This window comes from Gouania willdenowi, chromosome 6 (assembly GCF_900634775.1).
Source record: "Gouania willdenowi chromosome 6, fGouWil2.1, whole genome shotgun sequence".
Classification (NCBI taxonomy): Eukaryota; Metazoa; Chordata; class Actinopteri; order Blenniiformes; family Gobiesocidae; genus Gouania; species Gouania willdenowi.
The window spans coordinates 55932295-55954534 of record NC_041049.1 but is presented as its reverse complement, the minus strand read 5'-3'; the positions used below and the strand labels follow the sequence as shown (position 1 = coordinate 55954534).

The 22240-nt window shown below is 37.3% G+C and overlaps 1 protein-coding gene across 3 annotated transcripts in view; it reads left to right on the top strand.

Annotated features, from left to right (window-relative positions):
* galnt18a (UDP-N-acetyl-alpha-D-galactosamine:polypeptide N-acetylgalactosaminyltransferase 18a) overlaps positions 1-22240 on the top strand; it is a 181723-nt gene that overhangs the window by 153497 nt on the left and 5986 nt on the right. For 2 of the 3 annotated variants that reach the window (XM_028451369.1, XM_028451367.1), the window contains one exon: positions 10184-10351. In XM_028451369.1, the coding sequence (XP_028307170.1) occupies positions 10184-10351 (168 nt within the window). The remainder of the gene's footprint in view (positions 1-10183; positions 10352-22240) is intronic. The other variant, XM_028451368.1, reaches the window with a different exon arrangement.

The following is a 22240-nucleotide window of genomic DNA, read 5'->3' as shown; positions in this document are numbered from 1 at the left end:
CTTACCCTCTGTTTACAAGACATTAATTCTTGGTTCTCTTCCAACTTCCTTAAACTCAATAGCTCCAAAACAGAAGTCCTTCTTGTAGGCACCTCATCCACTCTCTCAAAATCCAACAGTTTCCATACTTCCTTTAACAACTCTTCTCTCCTTCCTTCCCCTCAGGTTAAGAGTCGGAACATTTCTCGTCTCCACCCATCTCTCACTCCCCACACCACCGCCATCCTTGTTCACAGCCTCGTCACCTCCCGCATTGATTATTGCAATTCACTTCTCTTCGGCCTCCCCAACAAATCCCTCCAGAAACTGCAGCTCCTCCAGAACTCTGCAGCACGAATCATCACACGGACCCCCTCCACTCACCACATCACCCCCATCCTACAACAACTTCACTGGCTTCCCATAAAACAAAAGATCAACTTCAAAATACTTCTCATCACCTTCAAAGCACTTCATAACCTGGCCCCTCCGTACATATCTGACCTCCTCCACATCGCCACCCCTGCCCGCACAGTCCGCTCTTCCTCCACTCTCCAGCTCTCTGTACCTCCGGCCAAACTCATCACCATGGGGCACAGAGCATTCAGCTACTCTGCCCCCAGCTCTGGAACTCTCTCCCCCTGACCTCCGTACCATTGACTCCCTCCCACTCTTCAAATCAAAACTCAAAACTCACCTCTTCAGACAATCCTACTCCATCTAGACACACATTCACCACACCAATACTGTACTCTGTTTTATTCTGCTGCACTTGTTTTTATCTGTTTTCATTCTGCTGTTTTTATTGTATTTATTTTGACTGCCCTGTACAGTGTCCTTGGGTGTTTTGAAAGGCGCTTTTAAATAAAATGTATTATTATTATTATTATTATTATTATTATTATTATTATTATCATGTCACAGAACGTGACGTACATGGTCACATGACCACCTCTCGCCGAGAAATCGTGACGCAGTACGTGTGAACAGAAGAGAATACCGAGACCTTTCTGAGCATTATACTTAAAAATTATTACTGCCACATTAGTAAGTAAACAAAAAAGGAGTGATACGGAGTGTTTAGAGCATCTTCCTGCAGCAAAGTCTCGCAGGATGTGATTTCACGGGAGTTACGAGTTACTCTGTCGACATTGAGAAATATTGCAATGAAAAGCTCACCTCCGCCTCTGCTAATGACTGAGACCGTAGTTGAGACTTGTGTGTTAAACAATCCCAAAAATTGTCGTCCTCAATATTTATCATGTCCCCACCTTCTGTGCCTGCTTTAGACAGATGTCTGTGTTGTTACCTTCTGTCAGGTGATAACTCTGTTTATTACTGAGTCTCAGCAGTGGTTCGTGTCTACAAGTAGTTGCGGAACAATCTTCTCTTACCTTGCCAGTGATTATGATGCTGTCTTTAGCAGGTAGACACCAAAGCTGAAGGTTAATTACCAATTCGATTTGTTGGCTCTCAAAGATTCCCCCAAGTACGAGCTGACCTCGGATGAACCATGGATGTCTTTAAAATTTATTATCGGCTCAAAAAGGATAATGCACAGAGGTGTAAAGAGTACTGATATATCTTACTCCAGTAGACATACTGTTACTTGATTTAAATTGTACTCAAATACAAGTAAAAGTAAGTCATACACAAAATACTCAAGTATAAGTAAAAAGTAGGTCAATTTACTTGTACTCAAGGTAAAACTTACTAGTTACTTTCACCTATAAAAGTTTTTCTTGGTATTACATCTTGCTACGGTTTCCTTGCTTACAGTCAACATCTCATGTATAAACTTAAAAAGGAACAAAACTTAATTTATCTTCCACATGTTTACCATGTATAAAATAAAAGGTTTGTCAAAATATACAATTTTTTTTTAATTAAATAACACCAATTAATTCAATTCAGAATAGAATTGAATTATATTAAATGAAACGGAAAGAAAAACAATAATCACAAAAAACTATAATTTACTCAGGAACGGTTGGGTGTAGAAATGTAACTAAAAACATACTTAAGAAGAAGTAAAATTGCTGATTTAGAAATATACTCAATTACAGTAAGTGAGTACTTGTAATTCGTTACTTTCACCTCTGATAATGTGGTAACGTATAAACTTTGATGGTTAGAGTTTCAAGTTTTTTGCACTTAAATGTGTCATTGTGGCCAACATCTAGTTTCTAAATTATGTAATGTTATGTATGACTTGTACACTTTAAACATTAAACTTTGTTACATTACATAAACAAGGGCATCTGTATCACGTCAATCTGTGTACCCTTTGTTCTATGGTTATTTCATTTTAAAACCAAATCAAAATAACAAACAGTGTGGTTATTTTGTTTTTCTGATTTAACACCAAAACAGAAATACAGAAAAACCAAAAACCAGATAAGCAGCGTTTTTCTGTTTTTTTGTTTTAGTTTTTTTTAAAAACTTGTTCTGTTTGTGTGATATTTACGGGGAAATTAGAGCGAGAACTGAAGTCTGCTGTACCTAGTTTCCCTCCACAGGTCCTGGACCAGGTCTCCTCACACAATAGGACTGTTTAGGATTTATTTCAGAAGTTTTCTGGTCCTGCTCATGTTTTCATTCAGTCTGTGGATGTTTTAGCTCATAAAAGGCTGCTCACGTTTATGTTTTGCTTTGTTGTGTTATGATCCAAAGAGTATCCAAATAAACAGGTGACTTACTATCGACTGTGAGGATGGTGTAGGAACAATAGATGTTAGAACTTCTACAAATGTACATCTTTTTTGAGGGCAGTAAAAAAAATTATTTTGCACGTTATAAATACCGCTAACAGCAGCCATCAACACACACGGAAGTTGATCATAAGAAACGAGGAGCACCAGTAGATTCATTACACCACTTCCGGTTCCACATATGTGCATGTTTTATGTAACATTCATTTTTTGGTTTTGATTAATTTATGTATTAATAACATTTCAATTCACCAGTAATATGACATACGTTGCTTCTTTTTATGTCCTGGAGCAAAAGTCACCAGTTTATCTGGATACTATTCGGACCGTAACACTATTCGGTAAAGTTGGCAGATATTCACAGATTCAGACTTCCAGCATCAATAACTCTTTAACGAAACGTCATTGACACACAAATCACACCTCTGCCATCAGTGTGAGAACAATATGATGCAAGATAATTTTTATCAAACGTAGCAGAATAAAAGTCCGTCTGTTGGTCGTTCTGTGTGGTGAGATGAAAACATGAAGCTCTCATCCTAGTTTCCTCGTAAATATCCAAATATCACACAAACAGAACCAGATTTATTTTTAAAACAGAAAAACGCTGCTTGTTTGGTTTTGCAGTTTTTCTGTTTCTGGTTTTAAATTAATAAAACCAAAAAACCAACCCAATTTTTCAATTTGGTTTTGAAACTAAATAACCAAAGAACGAAGGGTACACGGATTCACCTCCACCACTAAGATATACTGGTGCAATTTGTGCACCAGTGGCCAATGATCATCATTGTTAATTACAAACCATGTTTTTAGTTATTTTGTACAAATCTTTTAGGATTCAAGATGGTTGTAGTTTGTAACAAGTCTGGTCAGCCATGCTTGTCAGCTCTGTTCATGGTTGACTGTCCTCTGACATTTCAGTAAATTCACTAAGCGAAGGATAGTAATATGATTTAAATAACATGTCACAGCATTAAACACTGTAACACTTCCTTCACTCTCCCACACGTATTTTTCAAATGTAGCTTCCTCACCAAGTCTTGCCTTTATATCCTAGACTTTTAGATTTGAACTTTCTATACAGATATCGAACATTTTATTCTAAAAATCAACTCGTGGTTAGAAAGTTGAAGCTACACAAATAAAGTAGCAACATTACTAATGTAATGCCATAGAAGCCTTTCCCGCAATAAGCTAGTTTGTAAATTAGATCATAAATCTAGAACATAATGCTGGCTAGATAGCTAATATGTTCATGTCTTAATTAGCCTTTAATGACGTAGCTTTGTCAAGTACATGGAAACTTTTTAAAATTTGATGCTAAATAATTCCTGAAAGTTGTGCTTGAGGCGCTGAGGCCATCCCAAATGTCTGTCAGACTTTGAGAGCCTGTACTTGCCTCATTCCTGAAAGAAAATGTAAAATATAAAATTTTAAACTCGAGGACGTGTTTCTCACTGTTTCAACTATGCTGTCCTGGAGCTCAGTGGAATTGTAAAATCATATTTACCTGTCAGCATCACACAGAGAAGATCACATTATCAAAACAAGACTCTTCTGCATACTCAGCTCAGCATTTGGAAAAGCTTTCTAAAGGTTTGCCTGCATTGTCAAAAAAGTTAATAGCTTTGACCGGCGCCTTTGCGTCTGAAACGTTCAACTCCCTTTCTAGGTCACACTCTGTAAAAGAGCTTCAGCCGGTAGAAACCGCTTTGCTTGCATTTCTCTGCCTTTCTATACATCTTCCCTTTGGGAGCAGCCTAATTGACTTATGCTGATAAGGATATTGAGTTGTTGGAGCATTTCTATCGCCATTACTACCATCGGTAATTTTTTAAACACCACTCATAGAGACGAGCCAGCCACTGCTAATGATCATATTCTGCTTAGGATGACACGAAGGTATTGATAGCTTGATTATTGTGCAGAATTTTGAATTTAGTAAACAATTATTCCGTTCTGCTAACTCGGACTATCTATTAGGAACCAAAGTGAGCCTTCTAGCCAGCATGTCTAGACCAAATAGTGCATGGCTGCTTGGGAGAACCAACATTCAAATGCGTAATTATTGTCCAATGCACAAGTCTCCCTTGTCCAAATGACTTAATGAACTGATTATTATCGTATTTGCAAACTTGAAACCACTAATTAGTGCAAGGCCAATTTGTCACAGTGCTGACTAATCAAGGTTTTTAGGCACTTTGGCTAGAATATGTGAAGATAGCAGCAAAACATTGGTGCACAATTACGACCCAGCAAAGGCTAACTAACATCAATCAGAGGTACATTGTCATCATTTGATCTGCATGTACAAAGAAATGAAAATAATCTATAGCGTACCTGCTGTGGGAATTATGAAGGGATTAGTGGATGTTTTCAACTATTGGATGTAATCCCTATTTTTCCCTATCAATGCATGTTTCCATATGAAAAATCTGCCTTTCCCTACATTACTCTGATGAAATTTCAGGCTCAGTAACTATAAACCTTCAAGTGCATATTTAACTTGTATTTTGATCTGAGCTCATTGATAAAATCCATGTAAGGTACTGGTCCAGGAAACATCAGCAAGACTTTAATAAACGACTTTAACTATGCAGCAGGATATATTTTAGAAGTATCATCAAAAACTCAGACAGTGCAGTTGTACCCTCATGCGTTCAACACTTTCCAGTCTTAATTGGGTATCTTTGTAATATTCTGCCTTGTCCTTCCTAATTTCCATTTATTTGATATTAATAGGATTCTCCCATTCCTTTGATTGCCTCTGTTCTCTTCTTTTCAAACAAAGTCACTTCCTTCAATGTCTAGACCAGGGGTGGGCAACTCTAGTCCTCGAGGGCCAAATTTCTGAGACTTTTAGATGTGTCCCTGCTCCAACACACCTGAATCAAATGAATGGCTCGTTTTCATGCTTCGACAGAGCTTGATGACAACACATTGTTTGGTGGGACGGAGGCACTCTTTCCCGCCACTGCATACACAGTCCTGGGAACCCAGGCCCCATGGGCTTGACCCTCTAATTACGCCATAATTGTATTGAATTATTAATTATGCGATCACAATTATAATTGAACCCAACCCTGGCATGAACACACAGTACAATAGGGTTTATCTCTGGTTTGGTCTTGAAATTTTCCAGTAATTCTGTGCTCCTTACAATGCACAAAGGCCAGCCCAGTGACTCACATGTTGACGAATGTGAAACAAGCTTCAGTCAAATGTGACAAATAGTTGTGGTGATTATATGAAACTGTATTGTTGTTTTCAAATTCAAAGTGAGCATAATTTCTGGCCTTTGATGAAAAAAATATTGCCGTTAATGAATGCTGCAAGCGATGTTAATGACACTATTGTTTTTCATCGAATAAGATGACTACAGTAAATAATGAAAACTCACCCTGATATGGCTGTCATGCAAAGCTTGGCAGTTATGTCAGGAAAACATCTCTGTGAACGAAAAACATCTCCACGTTACAGTTTTCAATTTTCTGAGAGCTAATGCCTATTCAGTCTGAGGCTAATTTCAGGCCAACGCATGAAGGGTGGATGATGATATCTATCAGAACGGTGAGAAATTGCTGTGAAAATTAAGCAAGTAATAGAAGTCGGCCCAGTGAGGCCAAGCCTTCGTAAGAAGATTGGTTTGTGGCGTGATCAATGAAGTCTGAAAATTAGACCTTTGAGGCTGTTTACCCAGGCAGCTCTGGTGTGTGTACGTGTGTGCTTGTATGCGTGTTTGGAATTTACTGATAACACTAACCTGCTTCCACTTTTTCATTAGGGTATTTCAGCACTTCACTTTGCTAATGCAATGGTCTTGAGTGATTACTGCTGCAGATAAGATAAATGATGTGAAGATGAGACACTATAACAAAGAAACATTGCATCAATGTTTCTGTCTGGGAGAGCACTGTGGTGGACATGTATATTGATACTGACCTCAAATTAAGTTCAGGCAGGGGTGAACAAGCTTGTGGAAATCATAATGGTTGTAAGTGATTAAGAAAGAAAATAGGAAATAAAATAAACTTAAATAGTTGAGTTATTTTAACTAAAAGATGCTATTTTTTAACTTGTTTTTTGCAGGAAAAACAGAAAATGCGTCATTCCCAACTGTGATGAAGCACTCTTTATAAAGTCAAATTTGATTTGTAATTCAGAAGAAGTTGGTTAGAAATGAGTTCATATTAATTTCACCAGTAGATCTGTTAGATACAGAGAGTAAAACTCCCCAAAGGGTTCAGATTCAGAGATGCAGAAAACTATTAGGTGAATGCAAAGGATTTTTAGCAGAATACAGTCGTAATAAGGACAAATAAGTCCTTGCTGTTTCTGCAATTGTTGTTTTGGGTAAATTTTCTGACTGCCCATTTAAACTGGAACTAATCTGACCAGTGTAAAAAAACCATAATGAGGCTTGTGCTTTTAAATAGCGTCATAGTAGAAATTGAAATTGTGAGTTCTTCATATCAATACATAGCAGCTTTGCATTGTCTATTCTCTCAGAATTGTTTTTGCCTCACTCATTGTGCTAAACCTCTTCATTAAGTCAGGAGAACTTGCGGCTGCGTGTGTGCGCGTGTATGTGTTTGATTTAATGTTGTCTCATAGTCACAGCAGCAGATGGCTGAGGGAAACTACAGTGATTAGCTTCCATAACTACATCCCAGGCTGTCAGTAATAAGCTGTTTGAGAGTCAAAGTCAAGTTCTCAATGAGGAAGGAATTCAAATCAGCCAATAACAAGGTTTCCCTGCTGCTAAACATCATTCCTGCTCAATGACACAAATATTATTGACAAAGATGTGACAGGATGGAGAGAAAGTTTGCCAGTTCATCACACTTTAATCAGTTTTAGTGTTGCATGGGGACCTTTAAGGTAGAGTATCCAAGACCCAAATACTGCAAAATGTTTAGAAAATAATTAAATGGAAGTACATAATAGATGCATGTTTTCTGACACTAGTTGACAGATGTTGGCAAAATTTTAAGCAATGAAAGGCCTTTCACCATGGAAGATTCAGTTACATTTTGCAGGGGTTTTGGATCAATATACAGACTCTGGGTCAGTTAGAAATATCAAAAAAAAAAACCCTATCTCTCATCATTGGCGGCTTTTAAAAAATTCATATCTTGGTTTGTAATTGATTGATCTTTGTGAAATTTGATTCAGTTTTGTCGGGTTGCTTTAATTACTCCACTGAGTGTCATCTGGATCAGATCCCAACTGTGCATTTTTTTGTAATTTTTCACCAAAAATATGGGTGCCCACTATACCTACTATATGGTTTTTAATGGGGGTAGACATTTCTTACACGCCTTTAAGGCACGTGTCAAACACAAGGCCCAGGGGGCTAAATCTGGCCCTTTAGGGCATCCAGTTTGGCCTGCAGGAAAAAGTCAAATTGTCAATATCTCAACTCAGCCCCTCCAAATACACAAATTCAATGAAATTTCACAACATTTGCCATGGCTCGTACTATTCTGCACGACTGCAGGAGTTTTTAAATCACAAATTATTGAAAGAAATCTTAATATTTTCAAAATCCTGCAGTTTTCTTCAAATTATTCCACAAAATGTCCTCAAATTAAATAAAAAATGTCTTACAGGGACAGATATCTGTCATATATTGCTTGGATATACTTTTAATATGATTTATACGTGAAACTAAGGCACTTTGACCTTGAAATTGCTCACTTTCCCCACCTGTAATGTTTGGCCCCGTTGACCTCAAACTGGTCAATATTTAACTCCTGTACTAAAATGACTTTGACACGCCTGCTTTAAAGTGTGAAGGATCATGGTACAATGATCAGGATCACTGATCCAGATAACTGCCAATATTTGGTAAAGCTGAGATTTGGTGCTTGGTGGAGGTTTGCTCTCTTCTTTTGGTAATAAAACATTTTGTAGTGCGTCTTTAAAAGAAATACTTCTTGTGATGACCTTTTTGACCTTTGCTATCCTTCCCTTTGAGTCATGTGTTTTCTCATTTGAAATATAGCTTTAATTTAATTACTACTGCAAATTTACATCGGTTAAACTGTGAATTAAAAAATCTCCCCCAACATCCACTGTACTCATGCATATTTCATGTATGCACATTGGACCAAAAGAAAGCAGGCGTTTCCTACCCTCCATGATTACACTCCGGTGTTTTTCTCATATCAATATAAGTAACTATGAAAGTAGAAACTCAACAGGTGAAAATCATGTGTTTTGGATTTCTGAGCTTGCTTGTTACCATGGTATCCATGCGTCAGAGGAGATTAAGATCAGTGTGACACAACCTTGTGCTAGTTCTTCTATTGGCAGAGAAAATGGCATTGTGCGCTCCTTGTAAGGCTTCAATCTATTGACAATGCAATGTTTGATCATTCTAATTAGAGTGTGTGCACATACATATGCAGAGACACAAATCCGCTCTGTGATGAATTTGCACACCTGACAGATAAATATGCACATGGATTGAACAACTACAGCTACTGTGTCTCTGATAGTTAAGGAAGAGCAGCCTAATGGCTCTGCAGGTGCTGCACAGTGTGATGATGGTTTTTTATCTAGAAAGATCCTTTCTCTGTGAGGTGGCTGTCATTCACAGAAATGATTTGTGTCAAGCATCTCACACGCCTACTCTCACAGTTGCGAACAAAGCCCTCGGTTTTGTGAAGCAGTGCTTTCATGCTCACTCCTCTGTTGCAGCTTGATCTTGACTTGAGCTGTTTGTTTGCATTGAACATCATCTGTTATTGAGCTCATTTGTTGTCTTAGTGGCAGAACGTCTCGTCTTTTTCTTTCTATTCTGTCATTTAGGTTTTTTACCATACATTTTGAATTTTCAGACGCACCAGTGTTGTGTTTTTGATTAACCTTTGTAATCTTTTTAGTCTCAAAACTGGGCCAATAGTCATTGTTTTGTATATATCTTTAAGATTCACAGCAACACAAATTGAACCAGTTTTCCCATTTTTACCTGTGACCTTTTTGCTTTATCTACAGTATCTTCATTGGTCTTCAGTCGTTTCCTGTTTTTCATCCATCTTTTCTTTTCTTCCAAATTAGATCAGCAGATGTAATAAATGTGTTTCTCTCAAAGGTAAAATGTTATTTCGAGCCCACCGCAGCAGGTGAAGTAGCAAAAAAAGCACACACTTATACATTCAAAAATTAGCCTACTTGCACTATTCCCTGGAGGTTGCTACTAATGATAGAATTCAAATCTGATTACATCCATGCAAAAGTCTTGCTCAGGTTGTTGCAAATGACACTAAGTGAACTGAGTTTGATTATTAAATTTTTGTTTGCGGCTAATGCAAGTCTAACAGATGGAAACATTTCCATAGGAAGTTGGTTTTACAGTTAAAAGAGTCTTATTTAATGAATCTTGACATGATATCTCAGAAGTAGCAGTAATCGAGTTTTCCATCAACTATGGAGTTTTGTAAGAATTGTGAGAAGAATTGAAGGTCTTTTGCTCTGTGTATTCCCAGCAGAATGTGTACTACACCAGCTCCCAGCAGCTTCACCTTGGAGTTCTGAGCCCAACAATCGATGACGATGACAACAAGTGTCTGGTGGATGTGAATAGCAGACCCAGGCTGCTGGAATGCAGCTACGCAGCAACCAAGCACATGAAACTCACTTGGACTTTCACTCAGGTGACTTTCTGTTCTGCTAACAATGTGTCGTCTTGTGTGCTGTCATTTAGTATTAGCATTAGCTGAAGCTGTTCTTTCCAGTGCTCATGAAAGCAACATGAAATATGCTTTGGCGTATTATTAACCAGAGGTTTAAAGAGTACTGATATATCTTACTCAAGCAGAAGTACAGTTACTTGATTGAAATTGTACACAATAAGTCATACATAAAATACTCAAGTAAAAAGTAGCTCAATTAAATAGTACTTAAAGTAAAAGTTACTAGTTACTTTCACCCTCCACATTTAATTTTGCTCATAAATATTACCACAGTTTACTTGCATACAGTAAACATCTCATGTATAAACTTAAAAACAGAATAGACAAATTCTTACACAATTGGAGTGTAATTTATTTTCCACTAAATTTACAATTCTTTTTAAAATAAAATAAAACCAATTGCCAAATGTGCCATGTGGGTAACAACATAATAGGTAAAAACCACAACCTGAACCCAAGAGATTGATCATTGATCAGAAATGGCCTGACTAAGAACTAAGAACATCAGGATTACTGTATGTTTAATGTGCCGTCGATGCTGTTTTGGTGCGGTACATTACGGTTGTTCTGATTGGTCGGCTATGATGCAATGCATTTCATTGTTGTCTGGTCATTTCATTTTTTGTAGTTTCACAATGTCTGTTGATCATTTAAAAACAAAAAAATATATAATTTACTCAGAAATGATTAGGTGTAGAAATGTAACAAATAATTTTACTTCTTTTAAAAGTATAAATAAAATTACTGATTTAGAAATAGTCAAAGTACAAGTACCCATAAAAGCAACTCAATTACAGTAATGTGAGTACTTGTAATCCATTACTTTCACTGCTGTCTTTAGCATTAGCCTACAATAACAGCGCTGCGTTTTCTGGCTCAATTAAGCCTAATATTGGTATTGTGTTTGGTTCCTTTGTATGGTTGGTTCTTGGACCAAAGTGACTCATCAGAATGAGCTTCACACAAAATAAATTATCTTTGCTACATTTCATTTAAGCACGCTGCATATCACACTGTACAGCTCATCACTTGCTTTAAGGCAAGCAGACACTGTGCAATTTTTGTCAATTGTTTACTCACCTCGAGCTCAAGTTGTCCGAATGTTCGCAGCTCACGAGTCATGTTGTCATACTATACGGACCGACACTCTGATGCGACCTGACTGCTCACACTGTACATCCATACACAACACGTCAGAGTCTTGTTTCCAGAAATGCAATGTAAAAATTAGAAGGACTCTGAAGCGCCACCACCATTAAAACAGAAGAAGAAGAAGAATCCAGAAGTAGATTGACGTTCGCAATGCTAAGCATTTAACACGGTCCTAAACTGCGCATTCGCAGTGTGAGAGTGCGATAACCTCAATATGGGTGAACATTTTTGATTTTCTTGCGACCATACAATTTCTGATTGGGAGCTGGTCGAAGAAATTGCACAGTATATGCCTGTCTTTACACTGAGATTTTGTGTTTAAAGGTTTGCAGCCTTGTGTATGTGTGGTTGTAGATTGCTACAGTCTACTTTTCTAGGAATCAATGCATTGGGGGCTTTTTGAGTTGATTTTGGGCCTCTTCCACTCATCACTGTCTGATGCAAAGCAGTAAGTCTGGATTAAGTTGTATTCAAAATAATTTTATGTCCATTTTTAAGAGTCTGGCATTTTTGCATGTGTTGCATAACAAAGTGTTTTTTTTCCTCCCACATTTTGTGACTTTTAACAGCCTTCTTCATTTAATCATCATTTACCTAATGTTATCATTACATGTGAGGATAAGTACTGGTACAAGTAGCTGAATCATTAGCATAAAAAGACAACTGTATTCATGCACTGGGGTTTTCTGCTTTCTTAATGCACTTGTCTTTGTGCGGGTGTGTCCATATTTTTGTGCTTCATTTAGAGCTTTTTCTCTTCTCAGTCGCTTATTGTCCAGTATCCCCAGAGACCGTAACCCTCAGTGCCCCAGTTTCCTCTCTACCCTCCACCCCTTTCACACTGGAAGGATAATCAGCCTCTAATTAGCATTGACCAGATTCACAAGACACTTCTAATTTATTTCTCAAATCAAAGAGAGGAAACCCTGTAGGTGTTGATCTGTGGGGTTTCATAACGAGAGCTTCACTTTTCTCTGTTAAAAAGTTTGGTGAGAAATGTCAGATAAGGTCCCACATTGAACCACTGCTCACTTTCCTAAAAGAGGATATGAAAAGTCCCCGAGATTAAATGTAAAACGGAGGGCGAGGCGAGAAAAGATCAAACTTTGAGATTATTTTTTATTTGATTTTTAGGGTCAAACTCAAGTTTAAGTGAAAATGAAAAAAAATGAAATAATACTCAAGCCATATATTAAAGGGGAAGAAAAACAATTTGACAAGTGGATATATTTTGATTAACTGGTTAAATAAAAGCATTAGGTTTTGCGAGCCTTTTTAAAGTCGCAATCTTTGAGATTGCAATCTGTCATTTTGTGTTTGTGCTGTAAACAAATAGAAAACATTGTTCTGTACGGTGAACGACCATCACAACTGTGGTCATCAACATGTGCACCTCAATAAGTCCAAGGAAAAACTGCTAGTGAGTGATTTAATGAATGTTTAGCTAATGCTATTGCTAGGCTGATGCTAATGCTAGGTTAATGCTATTGCTAGGCAAATGCTAATGCTAGGTTTGTCGTTGACAAATCCTTTCGGCTGATGATTTTGGATCCTTTCAACACATGCACGTAGACTAAGTCACTTCCTTTACTCTAATGTGAACCGACCATACGTTCGTTAAATATTTTAATAGTACACATGTAAATATGTGACTGTTTTGTGGGGTTTTTAAATGTTAATAATAAAAAATGGATAAAAACAATACACAGCATTGACAATCAAAAACCAAACAGAAAATAAAATAAAAACCAAAATAAATCGGAATTCACCTAAAACATAAATTTCTAATTCTTTTTAAATAGCAGGGTTTCAACCTGAAACCTGCACATGCGTTGATAGGATCTGAAACAATCAGGCCCTTGAAAGGATTGGGCACTGACAGTGGAAATGTTAGGTTAATGTTATCGCTAGACTAATGTCATTGCTAGGCTAATGCTAATGCTAGGCTTTTCATTTAATTTAATTTTATTCATTAAGCAGTAAAGATTTAAAACAAAATTGGGCCTGGCTCAGTACAAACTGATGCTAATGCTAATGTTAATGCTAGGTTAGTGTTAACGCTAGGTTTATGGTATAGCTAGGTTAATGTTAGTGCTAATACTAGGTTAATGTTAGTGCTAATACTAGGTTAATGTTAAATTAATGCTAATGCTAGCCAATGCTATGCTAATGGTAACTAATGCTAATGCTCAGCTAATGTAGTGCGACGCGGGCCAGCACCTGCATCTTCACTTGCATTTTCCGCAGGAAATACAAATATTCTAGTTTATTATATGATAGGGTAAAATGTTCTTATAATTTTTTTTTTGTGAAAACCTTCATGTATTATGTGATTAATTGCACTTTAAACTTGAGCTTGAAGTTTGTTTTGTTTTAGATTGTAATAGCTGATATTTTTACTTGGGATTTAGTGATTTGCAACACACCAATTATTTGTTTTTGTACCACAGCATTACACCATTGCATACAGTATAACAGTGATTGCATTGTAACAGTGTTTAGCATTGTGTGATCAGTTTAGTTCATTTTTCTGATTCAATCAAGTAGTTTTCCAAAGTTATAGCTGTACAAAGTTTCTACCAATTATATGAACAGAAATAGAAACTGTTCTGCCGACAGAGAGAACAGAGAGAGAACCAAGTGAGTGAGAAAGAAAGAAAGAAAGAAAGAAAGAAAGATTAAAACAGAACAAATAGCAGCGGATTTATTGAAAATGAAGACTGTTGATAAAAACCACCATGGATGGAGGTTCAAAGGGATTTGAAAACAAAGGAGGAAACTGAGCCTATAAAGGTAAGATCAGTTTAATTTCTGGATCAATAAATGTCGTTCTGCTTTTGTGGAGCTAGTTTTTGTGTACATTAATGTAAGTGTAAATAGATGCTTTTAATGTGTGAGACAGTTTAGGACAGAATATATGTGTTTTATTTGTGTGTTTCATCACTTTCAGTTTTCCTATTGATGAACATCCAATGTAATGACAATATCTAACTCTTTTATTTCTTCTTCTTTAACTCCATGCAGAGTGGACACGCCCCTCCCTGGACATTAAAACCATGAGCTGACCCTAGTTTCCATCATCTGGTCTAGACCCATCACTTCCAAAGACAATAGACAGAATAAATCTCAGAGTCAACATGGGAACATGGGATGCACTGATTTATTAAAATGTATATTAAATGATTATTTATGTTCTGTAATTTGATTTTCTAGGGTATGTTTTTCATTGTTTCAATAATTTAGAAATTTAAGGAAGGTTTATATGATATGTTTCAAGGACAGATTGTTATAATAAATAATAAAGGTGATTTACTTGAGTCACCACTAATTTCAGATTGTTTTTAAGTCTTTGTATAAAGAGACTTTAACAGGACAACAACGATGTGCAGTAATGTTGGCCTCATATAATTATATAATAATAATAATAGTAACAAAAACTGCACTCGGCACCAGACACTCCAGTGAATAATTTACAAATCATAAAAAGTTCACCCAATGTCACAATCTGTGAACTTTTTTTATTTGTAAATTATTCACTGGAAGCTTAGATATTGTGTGACAATAAAGATATCAAAGGTTGTCTTTTTGAGGAATCATATTTATGATTAAAAGTTATGATTGTATTATATTCTAAAGTTTAGAATTATCTGGCTCGTCTTGCTTTCTTTCTGTTCACAGCATAACATTATATTTAGTTCTAAAAAATGTGTTTACAGCTAATTTTACTGATTATTGTTACACATCATCCTGCATGTGCATTACATACAGTATAAATGTGTAGATTTAACCAACTGTTGGAGAAACAATTTTGGTAAATACAAAGCAAACGACATGCAAACAGAAAAACAAAGGTAGAAATAGTGTAATTAAATTGTGAAATTAGTGAGTTGTTGAAAAGTGCTGAGGTGCAGCGGAGGGTCTCCTTCTGCAGAGACGTGATGATGAGGGGTCCGAGTAAAACCCAGAATTCCAAGGTATTTTTGAGCTTATAAACATGCATATAAACACATCACTGGTATATTAACTCATATAAACCAAAAAATATAGCAATGGGACATTTTACTGCTGCAAATGTGTAACATATTACTGGTATTTTGAGAACAGGACACATGTAGATTTCTGAGCAATTCATTATAGTTGTGCAGGACTCCCAGGAACTACACATACTGAAAATTGGTAATGCCACAAGTGCACTAACATGACACGGCCTAAGAAGAGAACTAAAATTAGATTAAAAAAAAAAAAAAAAAAGTTGCAACATTTTTCGGTTTTGTTCCAGGTTCTGCTGTCATAGTATCCCCATCCTTGTACTCCCAATGTTTAAATAAAGTTTTGTTTTTAAGGTTTAAGGTTCATGTTAAATTTTGCAAAAGGTTGCACTTTATTTTTGGCTTCTTGATTTTTGTTTGGCAAAGTATCACCCTTTCATTCAGACATTTCATTTATTTGGGCGTGTACTTGTTTTTGGTTACATTTGGATAAATGGATTAATACACGACTGCACTTTGGTCCCCAAGACATTTTGTTGGTTGTGATTCTACAGAGTTTGTGAGTATGTGTCCCAGAACACTGAAACGCCATATAGATATACCTACTGTATATTTATATATATATATATATACACTGAAATGCCATATAGGTATACCTACTGTATATATATATATATTATTTATACATAGCAGCAGTACAATGTTCCATGGTTATATAATAACCAACCACATGTCCTGTCCAGTCTGGCACGCTGTTTGGACCACCTCTTCCAGCAGAACCATAGGGCCGTTACCCCCCCTGCAGTGCAGTTCACACCTACACAGGCCAGACAATGGTCCCCCATGGTTTCACACATGCACAGAGCTGGTTAGGAACGGCCCTGGTTGCCAGTGTGAGTACACTCTTAGAGGGAGAATGGCCTCATTTAGGGTGATGCATATCATCCTTTAATGGATGATGTGATGTAAGCATTTAGGAAGCACTGCAGTCAGGTGAAAATAATTGGGAAGAAGCGCTAACAGTTGGGGGTGGGGGGAGTAGCCCGGGAGTCATTGACAGACTGGCACACTTCATACGCGGTGCCAGCCGGCCGGCAACACGAGTTCCATGTACCTTGATTTAAAAATTTAAAAAAAATAAAAAAAGTATTTGATGTTGCTTTGGACCATAATCATATAGTAATCATTAACTTAAACCCTTAAGTAGCCTAGAGTAAAATAATGACAGCAGTAAAGTGATTTTACAGCATGTAGTGATATTAATGCTAACAGGTTATTGATTCACCACCCCAACCAAGCTCCAGTATCCCTTATATTTTAAGACAAGTGTACAGGAAATCTAAAATAGCCACTTGTCAACCTCTTACTAAATACAATGAGTTGATTAGAATCTGGTAGGCCTACCTTTGTTGGCATTGAAATGCTGTGAACATTCCTACTAGGGCTCGGCGATATGGACCAAAACTCATATCTCCGCCCACCGAGGAAATCCCCGGTGTCACCATACGCCAGTCCACCCTTGTCCACCACCAGTGCTATACTTTTTAGGGACATAGCTCTAAAAACTAAAACTTTTCTATTTAATAGTCTATCAAAAGTGCTAATAAAAACCACTCTTTTCCTGCGTCATTTTGGAAGTAAGACTGAATGGCTCCTGTCTGTGATTCTGCTCCCTCGCCTCCTCCGATGTTATAAAGAATAAAGAGTGTGTTCGATAGTGCAAGGTCTCAGTGACTTGAATTTCCACCATTAAAAAAAAAAAAAAAAAGTTTGCTGGAGGATAGTTATTAAAATTGATTGTTCGACCTCCTTGGCATGAGTCAGATTTACTTTTGATCTTTGTATTTTCAGTTCATGTTCTAAACTAGGTAATTTCTATCATGTGTTTTTGGTGTAATTTTGTTGTATTTTGTCTGGTTTTTTTTTTTTTTTTACTTAGTATGTTTTTTGTCTTATTTTGTGTGTTTTTGTTGTCTTTTTTGTGTATTTTCTTGTAATTTCCAGTATTTTTTTCGCTTGATGTGTGTTTTTGGTGTCATCTTGTGTATTTTGTTGTTGTTTGTCTATTCAGTATTTATTTCTCTTATTTTGTATGTTTTCCTTTGTCATTTTGTTAGTTGCGCTCTCTCTCTCTCGTTTTAAAGGTTTGTCATAGTGTATGTGGTTTTTAAAGTCAAAGTGTCACTCTGCACAAAAATAATTGAAACTTAGGCCGAGATGGAACGTGCGAGCCTTTAAGTAGGAATGTAAAGGTGGAGAAGGCAAAGAAAGAAAAAGCAGGGTCGAAGATTAAAAGGCTAGATCAAAGGGTTTAGAAGGAAGTGAGACAAACTGGACAGAGAGTTTCACTTTCATGCAGGGTGAACAGTCAGTATTTGTGAATTATTGATAAGTAGATCTTTTGCGGTGTTGATTTGAACGTGACCCTGAAGTTGCAGCCTCCACTACAAAGACAGCAGCAATGGGAGGCCCAACAGCCAGATTTAAAGTTTCTTTTTGGCTTTTTGTGCAGGTCATATTTTGTGATCAAAGTCAATTCTCCTGATCTGTTTCCCTAGACAAGAATAATTTTTTGATAGGAATCCTGATATAAAGAACCATATTTTCTATTGCTAATCCCGAGCATATTTTAGTGACTCACTAGAGAAGCCAAACCAGTGTTGTCATCACTCAGCCAGCTTCCTGAACAAGTCATTGGGATTCAAGTCTAATTAAAGCTTCCATATAAAAGGAAGCAATTATTGTTCTATGCATGCGTCATGAATCTAACCAGAAAAATGTTTAGAAATAACTTCCTGTAAAAGTGTTTCAGGCTCAATGCAGAAGAGTTCTTTTGTCGTATTCTACTGTTGAATTTAGAAATTGGTGTTTTTGCTCTCCAAGTTCAATTAGAAGGTGAATTAGAGCCTCAGATGTAGAAACAATGATTTCAGTCAGGATCATTTCAATCAAATTGTTTATTACCATGCATTTTAGATTTGGCGGTAAGGCTCTGTTCTGGGACCTCTCTGCAATTTCAGCAGTTGCGTGGACAGGGAAGCAAAGTGAGCTCCCCTTCGCTCTTCCATGAGCTAAATGGAAAGGCATGAGCAGAGCGGACAGCGAACAGAAGCACAGACGTTTAGACTGCAACAGGAGACACCCCCACCCCCGCATGAAAAGCTGGGGTGGGGGTGGGGAGTAGGCTTGGGCGTTATCCAAATTTTGATACCGTCAAAATGCCTTCCTATTTTACCGCGGTATGCGGTATACCGTATTCCCGTGACTAATTAAGAAATATGACGTAAGGCTCAGGTGCGTTCACACCAAACGCGACTGTGAGTGTGTGCGTGTGCGTGTCTGTCTATGGAGCTGAGTGACAGGAGAGAGAGACTGATCGCTTCTTTTCCTTCCTCTCCGGCCGTTTACAGCACTTATCATTAACAGCGCCGCTTTTACAGTTTAAATGATCAACTTAGAGTTACTAAAGGATGAGTTCATTCAGAATGTAGGCTTATTCAAAGAGTTAACCTATTTAATTTTGCCCCGGAATGGACGTATTTCAATGTATACAAACTTGAGACACGTGACTGATGTGCATGCATACTCGGTCCATGTTGTTTACATATGTGACACTTGAAATATTGAAAAATGACGATGAATGAACCGCTGTTAAGGCTTGTAAATAGTTCGTAGTTTCAGTGCTCTCTCTCTCTCTCCACGTGTGCGTGCGTGCTTGTGTGACTCTCTATCTGTCCTCCTGGTTACCGTGTGGGACTGCCTCCATCTCCTCCCTGGATTATCTCATGCACATACTCCGTCACAGGTTGTTGAAACGCGCATGTCTCACGCCCAATGTGTGAGACTTGAGAGAGAGAGAAATGGACCCTGAAGTACCACGAAAAATAAACGTTTTACAACACCAAATAAGTCCAAAATAATGGATGCACACCATGGGGTCATGTGGTCTTTTTCTACTGATTATTAAATGTTGTAAATGAACAGATTGGTGCGCTACCGCTCTGTCACACTAAGGTCAAAAGCTGAATAGGTTTCACTGCTGGATAAACCTGAATGTGCCGTCCGGGCGAAATAAAATTAAAATAAACGTTTTGCAACACCAAATAAGTCCAAAATAACGGATGCACACACTCGGGCTATGTGGAAGCTGTTGACAAAGGTTCAGGTCGAACAGACACCAAGTCAAGGAGAAATTTGCTCCACCAACACACGCATGCAGAACTTCCTCGCTTTTCTCTAAAGAGACTAGTACAGTGCCCGTTGGAAGTATGTATTCATATAGTAGGAGTTGTCAATTATAGTCAAATGAGTATGTGTTTGAAGGTTGGATGTACAAAGAGGTGTACAGACTCTGGACTCGGTAGTGTTATAAAGGGCTATATTTATGGGTGCAAAGTAAAATAACATGTGTGATATCCCTGGTTTAATTCTATGGGAGATGTGGCTGATTAATGTGTTTGTTGTTGTTTTTTTGCTCAATTTTATATATTTTTTTGTTTGGTGTATTTTTCTGTAATATATGTTTTTTGGAGGCATTTTTTGTATAATTATTGTTTTTTTGTTGCCATTGTGTGATTCTGGAGTCATTGTGTGTATTTTTGTATCTTTTTTGGTGTCGTTTTGTGCATTTCTGTTGTCATTTTAGTGTATTTTTTTTATAAATATTTAGTTTTTGTGTATTTTGAGTCATTTTCATATTTTTGTTGTTGTTTGGTGTATTTTTCTGGAATATATGTTTTTGGAGTCATTTTGTGTGTTTTTGGAGCCTTTTTGTATATTTTTGCTCGTTTATGTTGTCATTTTGTGTACTTTTTGTATAAATCTTGTTTAGTTTTTTGTTTTATTTTACATATTTAATATAATTTTATTATAAATACCTTATGTGTGGTGTTGTTTTGAGGTGTGTTTGTGTCTGTGTGTGAGACTCTACCTGAATACTCTCTCCATCTCCTCCATCGTGTGTAGGGAAAAAAAAACTGACCCGCGGGAATTATTTGAAACTTTCGGGAACTGTTCCGTTGTCGCAACGCTCTCTCTCTAAATGGGTCTGTTTGCGTTCAGTATGTACATTCAAGGTGCGCATTTGGTTATATAGCACATGGTGAAAATATCAGCGTTTATAATGCCGTATCCGCAGAGAAGCTTTCAACACAGCCACAGCCATTGCCCGTCACTAACTTCAGGGTTTGTTCATAACTTCCGGGTCCCGTCTGTTCGGTCTAAAAAGCGAATGGTCAAACAAACGTAAAAATAAACGTTTTGAAATGTTTTATCACCAAATAAGGAACAGTCAAAAAGTATGTTTCCTCAAAAGAAAAGTCCACAGCAGCTCAAAACTTGTGAAAGAGCCTAAAACCATCTTCCTCTTTCTCACTTGTGTGCCTGCGCGCAGATCTGGTGCTACTCCAGGTTTTCAGTGAGCGATTGGGTCTGGTCATACACGTGACTCTAGCTTTCCACTGTGATTGGCTCTGGCACGCACCGGAGGGGAACTGTGCAGTCAAAGATATAGATGGTGCGCTAGCGCCCCCTCACACTGAGATCAAAAGCTGAATAGGTTTCACTTCTGAGTGAACATGAATGTGCCCTCTGGGCAAAATAAATTTAAATAAACATTTTGAAATGACCAAATTACTCCAAAATAACGGATGCACACACCAGGGTATTTGGAAGCCGTTCCACAAACACGCACACAGACCTTTCTTGCTTTTATAGATAGATAGATTTGAATGTAATCTAGTCACTTCAGCGGAGGCGAGAGAGTATCTCTCTTCCGCGCTGTCACGTAACGAGAACCCATTCAACACATAAGTGCTCTGGGACATAGAATCATGTTAAATAAATCATAATTAATATTTAATCCTTGTCTCCTATAAAAGTGCATTGCATTTTTATAGGAAACTGATACCGTTGCTATTTTTATGACCCTGCGGTATACAGTATTACCGTATTACCGCCCAAGCCTAGTTGGGAGGCATTTGCGGACAAAGTGTGCAGAGGTAGATGCAGTGGTTTAAATACAGACTAACTCTAACCAATGGGAAGCATGAAACATGATCAGCTGGATGATTAACTGAATGAGGAGATGAATGCTGACAGCTGATGGGGCTGGCTAGCTTGATTTCCGTGCCTGCCTGAACTAATACAATGCTCAACTTTTACTACCATGAGGATATTATATGACAATATTACAGTATTTAAATATTTCAGTAGTATAAACCTCCTAAATTCTATTTCAGCTCTATCTGTGCTTGTTTAATATGTATTGTGCCAAGCAAATTTGTCTCCTAAAATCTGAATTTTTTTGATTTTTTTGATGATGTGAGTTAATACTGATACGAAGTAAATAGGAAAATGAGGTTCAGCATCAAGAGGGGTGACAGGAGGGAGAGAGAAGGGGGGGGGGGGGTGATGTACAGGAGGGAGGCAGAGAGACAAAAGGGTGATGTAAGAAAATTATGTAATGAAGAGAAGGTGAAATTACTTTCATTTGTCACATTTTCCTTACGAAGCGTTTGAATGTATAAGTTCTAAGAATAGATGTTGTGATTTTCATGTTTTTTGAATAAGTAATATGTTACTCAGTACTTGAGTACTTTTTCACTCTTTCTCAAGTAAGTGCTTTTACTCGAGTACCATTTTTGGCTACTCTGCCTACCTCTGACACCAAATAAAAATTTAATTTGAAGACTTAAATCTGTGTCTGTGT